Here is a 13,149-nt window from a genome sequence, read left to right on the forward strand (position 1 = left end):
GCGTCAGACGGGGAGCTGGCTGAGACAATGTGGGCCCTATCAGGCTCTAATGAGAAAGCCTGGACCCACGGTGACACAACAGCGCCTGTTCTGCAGGCTAGCAGGGAGGCTCCGCTATCAGCCCTGGGACTCCTCCAGCCTCTGGCACCTCCACTGATGCAGAAAAAGTAGGTCTGCATGGGACCCAAGGGGAAGCAGGGCCCCGGTGACATTCCATAGGTGTGCCAAAACGGCTAAATGGCAACGGTTTCCCTGGAGTGTATGCAGACTATAGTTTCAGTTTCACCTATCTGTGTTATTGCAGGTGCTGGTTACATCCAGCTACAGGGGTAAACAGCTCTACCGATACCACTTCCACTGTTTCATAGACTGTGACCCGAATGGGACACTTGAGAAAAGTGTCGCACACAGGACGATGCAATGAAATACGTTTTTACAACTGTCGTCTAAAACAGTGGTTCTCAAACTTTTTCATGTCAAGGAGGACCCCTAAACCGTCACAAATAAGATGCGGACCCCCATTTGATACGTTTTAGTCCCAGGGTCCCCCATCTGATGTGATTTTTGCTTTTAGATGCTTTATTACAGAAAGTGTATGAAACTCATGACCCAAACAGTCATACATTCTGTCACTGTGTAAATTATCCCCCTTTTTGCTGAGGAACCCCCTCAAGGACCCCTGGGGGGTCCCCGGACTCCACATTGAGAACCACTGGTCTAAAAGATGAAGTGTTCAGAAGTTGCAATAATAAAACTGGAAATAACGTGCATTTGTCTATTTATTGTCAGACCATGATTTAATTGTGTTTAGATTCAACATTTCATGTTGTGTTCCATGTATTGTAGTCAGACAGGTGGACAGAGCGACTGATAAAGGACAGCTTGAGAAGAGGTGTGCACTGCTCACAGTCCATCCTCGTGTCTCTCAGGATGTCGTCCTGCTGGATCATCTGCTGTTGGCCTTTACAGCCCCAGCTGATCAGGAAGCGCATGCTTACAGGACAGGGCTCTATTGAGTAAAGAGAATGATCGAGGTTAACTGAACGTGACAAGGAGATTAAAGTAGCATACAACATTTGCTATTTACATTTTAGGGCTGGGAGATAATTCAATATTATCGTGCGTCATCTTTCAGTGGAATAAATATCATCGTCATACATCATATCAAATCATATATACTTAGACTGTACATAGATCAAACATACATCACACTTATTGTATACTGTACATTGTAATACCAGTTACTTGTTTTATGTACCTCTGTCAACTCACTGTCCTTGTTTGTTTTAGCTTGTATGCATACTCCCCACCTTCCCTGTGTTAAGTACATTGAGAGCAATGTATACTGGAGTGAAATAGCTTGTATGTCTACATACTTGGCAAATCCATTACATTACGACACTTTTATCCAAAGCGACTTACAATATCACATTTTGTCAACAGTAGTGAAATCAGCTGTGCAACACAGTCTATGTCAGCTAAGACTTTTTTAAGGACATAGATGTCAGCTAAGACTTTTTTAAGATCATAGAGTTGCATTTGTAGATAATAGGAGGAGGAGGAGGAGAATAATAATAATTCAGGTGTATCCTGAAGAGGTACTTTGAGTTTCTGTTCAATGTATGTAAGCCTGTGTATCCATCCGTGAATATACAAGAGTGCATCTCTTGGCCAAGATCTATGTTCAATACATCATATCAGACGACTTCTTCTGACTCCTGGCTCCATCATTTCATTACAACTGGTTTTCCTTCAAGTGGTTCACTGTTTACCTTTTGGCTCTGGAATTTCATTCTCCATCAGTATGTTTTTAGCTTCCGCCAAAATACGGGCAGTGATTCGGTCTTCCTAACAGAAGGGGAAAGTTGTTCCACCATTGTGGGGCCAGGGATGAGAAGACTTTTGAGCCCACGTAGCTATGGATGGGCGAGGTGATGGGCTAGGGTGGAGGAGCGGAGGGAGCGATGTGAGGTTTGGAACCTGAGTCCAACCTGGTTCCTATCTGGAGGAAACCCCAGGGGAGCACGGGGAGAACATGCAAACTCCACACAGAAAGGCCCTTTTGACGAGTCCACCTGGGCAGTAGGCACTGACGACATGGAAATGGGAACACACCCTCAGAGCCTACAGCATCCCAGGCAGGAATCGAACCCAGGACCTTCTTGCTGTGAGGTGACAGCGCTACCACTGCGCCACCGTGCCCCCACTAACATTACTGTTAGCAGGTACTGGTGACTTTGTGATGTTGTTGTCCTGATGAAATGCATTGTGCTGCACAACGCATTTCTTTCTTTTGCATTTCTTGTTGTGCTGCAAACCAATTTAGCCCACAAATAAAGCATCCATCCATCCATCTATCGGCCATTGTGCCGATGTGTGTTTGTCACTGCCTGTTTGTCACTGTGAAGCCACCATACGTATGTAGCTGTGCAAGATGGCAGACCCGCTCATGCATGCGCTGTGGCCAGTTGAGCAGATCAGGTAGTGTGACACCCAGCCCTGTTATATGTGTATACATAAATCCAATCAAGCTCTTCCTCTTGAAATATCTGATCTTAACCGATCAAAGAAACCTGTGATCTGCAAAGCCCTCATTAAGCAGTCATTCTCTGGAAAAGTGAATCAGGACTCAGGATTTGGCAAAGGGAGGCAACTGCCTGCATCCAATAAGAAATAAGAGACATCAGAAACCTTTGTACTTGAATGCATCACGACTAGCTTAGGGCCTCAAATAACCTCAATACACTCGCGTCATTTATAGCTCACGAGTCACGATGACTCACGAATAGGTTAAACAGTTACCTTGGCAACCACCTGAGGCCTGGGGACTCCCAACCAATCACAAAGCTGGTTCCTGTGGGTCCGTACCGTGGCAATGTCACTCTCCCTGGAGCAAACACCCAGCATGACAATGTGAGAGGGACATATTACATACATATACATACAATTAATAGCAACAACAACATACTAATAATACTACTACTAATAATAATAATAAGACCAAACAAAAACCAATATGACCACTGACCAATTAGCATCACTTAGATGGGTCAAGACATCATCCAAAACCTCGGGGTCGATGACGTCATCATAGGTCATCAGCATCTCATACATCAGGCTGGCTGTAGTCTTCCTGATCTGCAGATGATGGGAAAGATGAGTAGAATTTTATTTATGTTTTCCCAGATTTTTCTCCCATTTTTTCCCAATAGAGCTCGACAGTCACGTCACTTTCTGTGCCGTTTCCTGCCCCGGAAGTGAGTTCCCCATTCATTTTCACCATACACATTTAGAAAAATCCTGATATAACGAGTTTTAAGGCTGGAACAAAGCCAACCCGTGACCTACTGAATCGTGAGTGACCATAAAACATTTCACTGGGAGCAAAAAAATAATAACAAGCGGGGGAGAGGAGAAATGTAATTTTCGATCCCCCCCCCCCCCCCGTTTTTTTTTTTGCTCCAAGTGAAATTTTACCAGCGTTTTCCTCAACAATGTCAATGTGACAGTGGGATTGTAGAATTGTTAAGGGAGAGATGAGGGGCGAGTGTTTATATATACAGTCTATGGTTTCTGTCTTATGATGTCAGACTTACCACGGGGAAGGAGTGGCAGAGCAGCAGCAGCAGCTGGGTCAGGACTTTCTTCCTCACATCGCCTTGAAACTGGATCAGCCCACAGAACCTGCGGCACAGCAAACAGCAAGGTCAACATGTGGCCCGTTCTGTCTCAATCCACTATGTTAATGTGTACGTGTGTCGATGGCAGCGAGACTCACACGGCTATACAGGAAGTCAGCTTCGTAATAGCCTTGGACTTCCTGATCTCTTTGCAAAGAGTCAACAGGTCCACGCAGAACGGATGACTTAAGCGCACAAGGATGGGAAGAAAATTAAGATCTATGAGATATTTTCCAGTTTAGGGTAGAAACAAAGCCAGCGCAGCATAGCCATATTCTGTTGCACTCACTTCTCTTGTGTGGTAAAGATCTCAAAGCAGCTGTGGGCGAGCAACTGATCCAGCATCTTGAGGAAAGGAACAGACACCCTAACGAGAAGAGGAGGAAAAACATTACAATTCCACTTATAGAGAGGATGTCTTCTGTTATGAATACAGTATGCACAGCCTGTTTCTGCTGGCTCGTCAAGTGTGTTTGGAAAGTCAGCGCAAGCACATTTGACTCTCCCCACCAATTACTGACACAGCAAAAGAGAAAGAATAAATCATATAATAATAAAAAACATTTGTTTGTATAGCACTTTTCAAACACTGTTCCACAGCGTTTCACAAAACAGTCAATAAAACAAAAAGGCTGCATGGACTGTCAAACTAATGAGTATGTAGCTAAAGAGTAGAGTGAGATGTAAGAAAGGCAAGAAACAAAAGCTAAGCAAAACATTAAGACTAATACGTAAAAAAGGGAGGTAAAATACATAATTCAATCAAAACAGATCATAACACAAAAGTCTATAAATGAGTTTTAAGAAGTTAATTTAAAAGATGATAGTGACGCTCTAGCCTAGGATCCTCAAACAGGTCATTCCAAAATCTAGGAGCCCCGATGGAAAAGGAGATGATGATATGTCTGACAAGACGAGGTTTTTCAAAGCTACTGTTGACAATCATAAATTAAAAATTCTCAACACTTTGCTGTGGGCGTTCTGTTGTTCAAGTGTGCTTCTGTAAACAGGCCAACATAAATTACAAAATGCACCTGTGTGTGTGGGTGTACCTGTCATTGCGGAGGTGGTCTTTGAAGATGCTCAGCAGTGTGTCTCCAAACTGTCCCAGGGCTGCAGGGTCCTGCTGGATCCCTTCCAGGTGGCTGAACAGTGACTGGGAAGAGAAGTGCACCTGAAGAGGAGGAGCAGAGAGCAGCAGCAGCCCGGAGGTTAGAGAAGTGGGCACAGAAACACACACACACAGTCTCAGTGTCGGGTATCTGCTGCTATCAATGACAGGCTGCACTATTTACACAGTATAGTACAGTATTTACAGATTACTATTTTTATATCAAATATACTGATAACTAGCAATGATAATGCACAATTTCAATGTATTTTGTTGGCAAAAAACAAGAACAAAACGGCAAAAAAAACAATTCTGATGTGCTCACATGCTGACTGAATTGATAAAAAAGCACAGGCCATAGAAATGTCACATCTTGACAGCCTGTTTAACAGTGTTTGACTGTAGTAAGAAAGTTAGATATCTGGGCTTATTATGTAGTATTGAATGAGTCTGAACAGAAGGTGCCTTGGAAAGAAAAACAGTGAAATCTATGAGCTCAGCAGACTGTATTGAAGGAAGCATGCAACGCTCACACTTTGGTATATTGCAACACAAATCAACCTCTGTGCCTGGCTGATTTTCTCATTGACACTGCTCTACAAAGGCAGACAGGAGTAACTACATTTGTGTGTTTTAAGTGTCAAGGGTTGGGTTTAGATTAATTATATCACCAAATGCCCCCCATAAATACTATTAAACAACATACTAAAACACTGGAGTACAGGAAATACATATATATTTTTGTTCAATCTCAGGACTCACAGTTACTGCTGTTTGGCTTTGAGGGGGCAGTGCAGCCTCTACATTAAAGTTGGCCTCTAAGAATTGCAGTGGAAGGCAGGACAGTATACCGCCCCCATCTGGCCGAGTCAGGTTAGGACAGAGGACTCAACAACATGCTTTTTTCTGGCTGGCCTGTGTGATATGTGCATGTGGTGTGAGAATGGTCAATCTGGCTCATGGATGGATACAGGCTTGGCTCACATAACCCTGTACAAACATATCAGTCTTTCCAGGCTCTGAGAGTCTATCTGTGGCAGAGAGAGGCTGGGGGAGAGAGAGAGAGAGAGAGAGAGAGAGAGCAGGACGTAAAAGCATAAAGAGAGCCAGATCAGATCGCCCACTAGGGGAATATGTTTACAGCCTCCATTGGCAGATGAGTTCAGCTTTAATGAATGCACCGCTCCTATTAAAGGATTCAGCTGTATATTTTCTTTATTATATATCCATAAAAAAATGACGGTTAAAAATAACCTAATTATCACAAATCATTGTGTTATGGTCAGGATCCCTTTAGGAGGGTAGGCTTTCACTGGTTGAGTCACACTGGAGGAGAGCAGGCCGGGTCAAGCCCAGTTCGGGGGCCCGGGCTGAGCCTTGTGGAGTGATGTGGAGCGGGAATCAGTCCCTCAGCACCGCAATGCAGAGATGCTGCTGATCGCCTGCTGACACCACGAGGGAACTGTCGTATCCATTTGTTCTGGCCGAGTCCGGATCATTGTTTGAAGCTGAGGCTGTTGCCAGCACAATGCCAGCAAGGCCATAGTGGAGATGAGCCAATAGTAACACAACCTGATAGTTGTGTGATGTTAAGAATTCTGAGAAAGTCAGGACTCTGAGAGAGTAAAGGTATTGTGCAGAGGTTTGAGTAGACTACATTAGAAGCTACAGCTCCCCCTGTTGGCCTAAAGTTCCTCCTACATAATAATAAGAACCAAGTGTTGTCTTTGCTAAGTCAGTACTGACAGCAGAATTTGCCGCTGGGGCACCATAAAACATAAACAACACATGGTCCCCCTACAAATAACCAGGCCTTATTGCATGAGGCAGAGAAGTGGATTCTTGTGTGCACCAATAAATAAGTCAAATATGATATGTACCCCCCCTCTATTTTGAATGTGCTGCACTTTCTTTCTTTCTCTTTTTTTAATAGAAAATATCTGGGCTGAACACTTGCACTAGTTATGGTATCACATGCTTTGTCCATTGGCAATCAATAACTGATTTGCCAGGAAACCAACATTGTTTTGGGTGTTTTTACTATCTTTATAGTTGTTAGTGGGAACACAGAAATTGTATCTACTTAGAATGATTTAAATATTTTTTTATAGCTACAATTATCTTTATAGTTATCAAGATGTGAATGGGCCTTCAGTGTGTCTATTCTGCACTGCAATACAATGCCATTTAGTCTTCTGTTTTTCATCAATTTAATTGCTGTAAAAAGCTGAAATAATATCCTTAAGGGCCATAAAATGCACTTCAGACTGTACTTCAGACCAGAAGACACAAGTCAATTACTGCAGCATATGAAATTTAGGGCCTGGTATCCTTTGAGGCGTTCATTCAAGTGCACATTTTATTTTATTTTCAAAATTACGATAACCTTTGTTTATGGCCTTGGAATGCGAGTAAAACTGCTGACACTTGGCATCCACAAATGCATTGCCTCAATATTGCTGTTGAAAGTAAAACACCACATAATACATAATACTTGGATGATTGGAAACTGTCACAGCCCAGATTCTATGGTGTTGACCTACTGTGGACTCGGTGATCCCTCCCACAGACACAGTGAGGCCCAGCAGGGTGTGGTACTGGTACTGAGGCAGGCTCAGCAGCTGGGTGATATAGGGGAAGGCTTGGGACGGAGCGTTCCAGTTCAGACGGGTCGTCGTCTCTCTGAAAGACACAGCGAGCAGAACGGCAAAGTCAGCCGCCAACAAACATTACAGGTTACTGCTCCAGCTGAAGCTTTCTCATTCATGTCAACTGACTTAGAAGACCATAAATGGATGATGCTTCACGACTGTCCGTGTAAAGATTGAATTCGTTACAACCGTTTCAGCGTGTCATGCTTTTCAAAGGAGCTGCAGGTTAAGGGCAGGGGTGACTCACTCAGGGAAAATGCTCAGCAGCTCCTCTCGGTGGGGGATGTGAGGCACTGCGGGCTCGGTGCTGTGGAGGAGGCGCAGGAAGACGTTGCCGGCGTGGGCTCTGTAGCGGTCGATCTTCTCTGCTGCCTGCTGGGCCACGCAGCACATCATACGCTTCACCCTGCATGCACAGAGACAGTTACAGAAGATGTGAGGAGGAACCATCAAGACACTAAGTGCTATTATTATCCTATTTCACATGATCAGAATCTCCTACAGGGGGCGTAACTTCGCTAAACCTTGAAGTATGGCAAAGTCCCTGCATCTTATACCATTTTCCTAGCCTGGGAACCTGATGAAGCTCATGTTTTATTTGCTCTGGCAGATTCGTCTGGCCACCCTCCCGTTCAGTCAGATTTCCACCCGACTTGAAAACGGTCACGACAATCACAACCCCTATTCATAGCTTTCAAGGGGTGTTACGTGCTGCCGGGAACGCCCACCTGGCGGTCAAAAAAAAAACTTGTTCATTCCACTGCCGCCGAGTCACTAGTTTCTCACGCTGTGTTTGTTCAGCCAAACTGCAACAGGTTGTGCTATCGGTTGCACTAACCGACGAGGAGACACGCCTGGCTTGTGCTTTTACAGAATGCCGTCGGAGAAAGAAAACTCAGACAGGAGGAGGTTGTGGATTTGTGCGATTAGACGTGGTTCAGTCGCTGGGGAGGGCAAATGGCTACCATCAAAGTACACACGTCTTTGCGGCCAACATTTCATCAAAGGTAAGCTCAAGTAACGTTAACGGGGTATTTTAATCATTATTGTAACGTTACTTGAGCTTACAGTACATTAATAGAGTCCAGCGCGCTTCAGCCAGGTTTGGAATAAAAGGGTCCTGGTGCTCAACAGTGGAGGACAATATGCATAAAATAATGTTTTACCTGGGCACTTCACACAGACTACCCAAAGTAAAGACACCGGAGCACTCTTTTCCGTCTGCACGTTTTAATAGAAGGGGCTGACTGACGTTTCGACAGACAAGTCTGTCTTCCTCAGAGTCAAAGTTACTTGAGCTTACCTTTGAGGAAATGTTGGCCGCAAAGACGTGTGTACAAACGGCTGAACAAACACTGCGTGAGAAACTAGTCGACTTGGCTGGCAGCGAATGAACAAGTTTGTTTTTTGACCGCCAGGTGGGCGTTCCCGGCAGCACGTAACGCCCCTTGAAAGCTATGAATATTGCATGGCTGTGTTTAATACTTGATTCTGATTGGTCAAGCACGGTATTCTAAGTCTGTTATTTTTGTTGGTTTTGTATAGCAGACCTCTGCTTTGAACTGTTGCTATGAACGCCGTTCTGATCTGGAGGACCACGTCCAGTCATATCAATCTGCAGAAAGAAGTCCTGCATCACTGTCTGGGTTTATTTTTGCGATAACGCCCGGCTCCCTGTACATTATCCCTTACTTCTAATATGGAGCGGGTTTGATACGATGACTGACACGAGGAGCGCCAGAGATGGTTCGGAGCGTCGTTTAATGTGAGCTACGTCACCCGTTTCATGATTGGTTGTAGGTCTATCCAATAGTATCCAGAGGCATTTTGTTCTGCGTCCATTGATAACTCACCCTGCAAATCAAAATTGAACCAAGAGTTTTTTAAACTGCAGACTTGGTCTGGCGATGTCAGGCTACCATTTACCACCAAAACCTACCAACTTAGCTGCTTATACTTCAAGAAATTCTGGTGAAAAAGTGGAGAAATAACGACTAACAAGATATTATTATTTGGTCAATGATGAATTACGAGATGCAGGACACCAAATTATCAGCTCAGAGATACAGCTGTCCATGAATTCTCCTCTGATGGTATTTGCTTGCTTTTACGATATCGCTTCCAAATATACAGTAATCCTGGCTGCTTTTCCTCAATCCTGGTCCTCCATTATGAAAACCACGTGATCAAATGTGATTGAGGTTAAGGTGCCCACACCTTCACATATCCAATTGAGGAAAAAGATTCCTTAATGGATTGAACAAAGTAGTAGTAGTAGTTTTATGGCCACCCACTTATGCAGTGATACTCACAGCTGAGAGTTTCTGTTGCTGTATGACATGGTTTATGAAGAGATAGGAAGTTTTTAGATTTAGCGATTTAGTGTCAGAGTGATTTAGATTCCGATTTTAGATTTAGTGTCAAGAGTGATTTAGATTCAGATTTTAGATTTAGTGTCAAGAGTGATTTAGATTCTTACTCACAGGTCTGGGGAAAGGAGCTCTGGAGCGCTGCTGACCACCACCAGAGTCACCTCCAACAGACTGGTCATCGCCGCCTCTCTCACCCTGGGCGTGCAGACAAGAGAGATTATTGAGCAAATAATGTGCGGGTGTGACTTTGAATCTACCGCACACCGTTTGATCCAGGAGGTTCATCTGAAATTCCTTAGAAATAATATTTCACAATATACATGATGAACGACGCGTGTACGCACGCACGCACGCGCGCGCGCGCACACACACACACACACACACACACACACACACACACACACACACACACACACACACACACACACACACACACACACACACACACACACACACACACACACACAGAGAGAGAGAGAGAGACAGGTGTGTGCATGCATGCTCCCATATTTTCTTTTAATGTCATTGGAACTGAGAGTTGAATAGTCAAATGAGCTTCATAGCTGCGGGGCACAGTTTGTTTGTGTGATATGTTAATCAATGCACTCGTTCCAGCAGTTACACCCTGGAATAGGTTGTAACAGTTGAGCAACACTCAGGTGGAAACAGGTGCACAGAGCACTGGATTATCCACTTATTGGCAAACACGTTGAGCGAACACAGGTAGAGGGCACCTTAGGGGAAATAAGTCAAATGTGTCCCTATGTGGGTTCAGGAGGCAAAGAGAGGCACGAGAAGAAGAAGAAAGAGAAAAGAGAACAGGCTGAACAGAGAGAGAGAGAGAGAGAGGGAGAGACCTGGAGGGAGGCAGAGAGAGAGGGAGGCAGAGAGAGAGAGATTACGACAGACAGAGTGAGAGAAGCAGCCCATCCCACACCGTGGGGACAGGTGACAAGCCCGGTGGCATTCCTGGGAGCAGGTAAGCAAGCATGGCCCGAGGCTACACAGTGAGACATGTCTTCATGACCCCCGGTGGAGGGACAGAGAATCACCAGAGGCAGGGGAACATTCCTGTCCCCGAGGCAGGTTAACAGAGAATGGAGAGAGTGTGTACTTTGTGAGCTGTGTGTCTGTGTCTGTGTGTGTTTTTTGGTGTTTGTGTTGTTGTGGGGGAGTTAACTCACCAGGACCCTACATCCCCTCTGCTGTCTGTGGTGTAGTCGTTCATGCTGTCCAGCAGGGCGCCGTACACCTCGGCTGTGTTGTCCGAGCACAGGACTGAGTCCGGGGAGCCGTGGGCACACACACCGGCCTTCACACACACTCTGACGAGGAGGGGAGAGAGAGAGAGATATGTTCACATGGCCGAAGACAGATTGAGAGGAGATGTCAGATGGACTCAGAGGTGAAATGAAAAAAAAAAGGAAAGATGGAGAAACAGTGCAGGTAAAGCAACGGACAGACATGTCATTCAGGTCCTGCAGGTATAGGCAGCCAGGTGTTTATTTTAGCCTTACAGCCTGACGTGTTAACTACACGCTTAAGCTAGAAGGTAGGCGGGCCAACTGGGCAGAAGCATGGTGACTGAAGAGGGAGGGGCTACATATGAACTGAGAGGGGGGGGGGGGGGGGACTAGAGACGGAAGAAAAGAAAATGAAAAGTCTGTGAAGATGTGAAACTCACTGAGCCACGGCCCTGACTGCATCTCTCCGGGCTTCTGCAAAGCTCACGTCCTTCTGCCTGACAATGCGTGCCAGCTGGAGGCCCTGTAGGATCTAACACACACAAACACACAAACACACAAACACACACACACACACACACACACACACACACACACACACACACACCACCTTATAACGATACTGAGGCATGTGTGAGACGCGTGCGCTCAAATGGATGGGATGGAGGATACATATAACTGTAAACACACCTGCTGCAGTTTCCTATGGATCATAAATCTTGGCAGACAGCCCAGGGCAAGGGCAGATCCACAACGAGTCAACATCTCTGGACTCTTCAGCCCTGCAATGTACTGGGACACCAGGACATCTGCACACAAACACACACACACACAGTGCACAGGTTGTCTTCAAACTCAATGAACAGGGTAAATAGTGTGGTCAGTGAGGACATGAGATTGCAGCTCACCCTGGATTTGAGAGTCGGCGTGGCCTGGCTGTGGCTGGTAGTACTCCTCACACAACGCAGCCAAGGCTGAAACTGCTGCGTCCTACAGGGACAGCAGGACCATGGTCAAAAACACAAACAAGAGTGATCTGGATCACCAAGCAGTCAAAGACAAAAGCTATAGCTAGTCTGAACCAAGAGCAGCGTTTTATGACCAAACTGTTGCAGTATTCAGTTGTGATCGACTAAGTCACACTTGAAGCTGTTGTAAAATACCCAATAGACCACTCAAGAACTGTATTTCTTGGCGGAAGAATAATACTTCAAGTCCCAATGAAATGATCTCGTATTACTGTTACTTCCTGGAAAACATTAAATCTTTAATGGTGGTTAACCTCTTGCTGCACCAGCAGGCGTCAACTCAAATCCCACCAATAAAACCGGTTTAAATTGTTACCTTGATGCCATCCCTCACTCCACTAGACATGAGATGAAGAGTCTTTAGAGAGTCATCAATTATCCACTGCCAGCCAGCTGAAACACAGTCAGTCACAATGTTACCATTCAGCCAGCTGAAACACAGTCAGTCACAATGTTACCATTCAGCCAGCTGAAACACAGTCAGTCACAATGTTACCATTCCCTTCTGCAGGGCGGAAGACATTGCACTTGCAACACCTAATAAAAAAAAAACTCTAAATTAATTAATTATTAAATGATACCAAGTGTTTAAAAGAATACACTTACTGATAATGGGGTCGTCTTTGAAAGGCATTTTGGACATGGACATCTTTTCGATGAGAGTACACACTGTGGGAAAGATCTAATTAAATCTGATCTGCTATGTGGTGACATGGTTGGACAGAAATTCACTCTTAATGGCTTCAATCGTGTTTTTGGCCAACAAATAACTAAAACTGATGGATTGCTTTATGGAAGTATTTGTCTCGTTTGATTTTGGACTTACTTGCTGGCCTCATCAGCTCACCACCAAAACCTCTGTACAAAAAACACAAACACAGCAGAACTACAGTATTATACGAAGCCCAAACAGTACAGATTATTTTCCATCAGGAGATATAACCACAATATTATTGGGTATTTTAGGGGGGGGGGGTGAATTGATTTCTTCTGCCTACCTGTACTGCTTTCTGTCAAGGAGCTGGAAGTATGTCAATAAACAAAGTTAGAGACAGAGGACAGA

At 44.8% G+C, this 13,149-nt stretch overlaps 1 protein-coding gene across 1 annotated transcript in view; it reads right to left on the reverse strand.

The window, feature by feature from the left end:
* Positions 1–771: 771 nt before the first annotated feature.
* tbcd (tubulin folding cofactor D) overlaps positions 772–13,149 on the reverse strand; it is a 34,626-nt gene continuing 22,248 nt past the window's right edge. The window contains exons 22-39 of the mRNA XM_083648637.1: positions 13,085–13,107; positions 12,913–12,944; positions 12,693–12,755; positions 12,403–12,479; positions 11,967–12,048; positions 11,749–11,867; positions 11,499–11,590; positions 10,999–11,139; positions 9,926–10,009; positions 7,690–7,848; positions 7,335–7,473; positions 4,733–4,854; positions 3,970–4,047; positions 3,779–3,865; positions 3,597–3,684; positions 3,029–3,138; positions 2,803–2,887; positions 772–1,009 (exon numbers count right to left, since the gene is read on the reverse strand). Of these exons, the coding sequence (XP_083504763.1) occupies positions 995–1,009; positions 2,803–2,887; positions 3,029–3,138; positions 3,597–3,684; positions 3,779–3,865; positions 3,970–4,047; positions 4,733–4,854; positions 7,335–7,473; positions 7,690–7,848; positions 9,926–10,009; positions 10,999–11,139; positions 11,499–11,590; positions 11,749–11,867; positions 11,967–12,048; positions 12,403–12,479; positions 12,693–12,755; positions 12,913–12,944; positions 13,085–13,107 (1,596 nt within the window). The 3' untranslated portion in view covers positions 772–994. The remainder of the gene's footprint in view (positions 1,010–2,802; positions 2,888–3,028; positions 3,139–3,596; positions 3,685–3,778; positions 3,866–3,969; positions 4,048–4,732; positions 4,855–7,334; positions 7,474–7,689; positions 7,849–9,925; positions 10,010–10,998; positions 11,140–11,498; positions 11,591–11,748; positions 11,868–11,966; positions 12,049–12,402; positions 12,480–12,692; positions 12,756–12,912; positions 12,945–13,084; positions 13,108–13,149) is intronic.

The sequence above is a fragment of the Poromitra crassiceps genome, assembly GCF_964638095.1.
Source record: "Poromitra crassiceps genome assembly, chromosome: 13".
NCBI classification, from domain to species: domain Eukaryota; kingdom Metazoa; phylum Chordata; class Actinopteri; order Beryciformes; family Melamphaidae; genus Poromitra; species Poromitra crassiceps.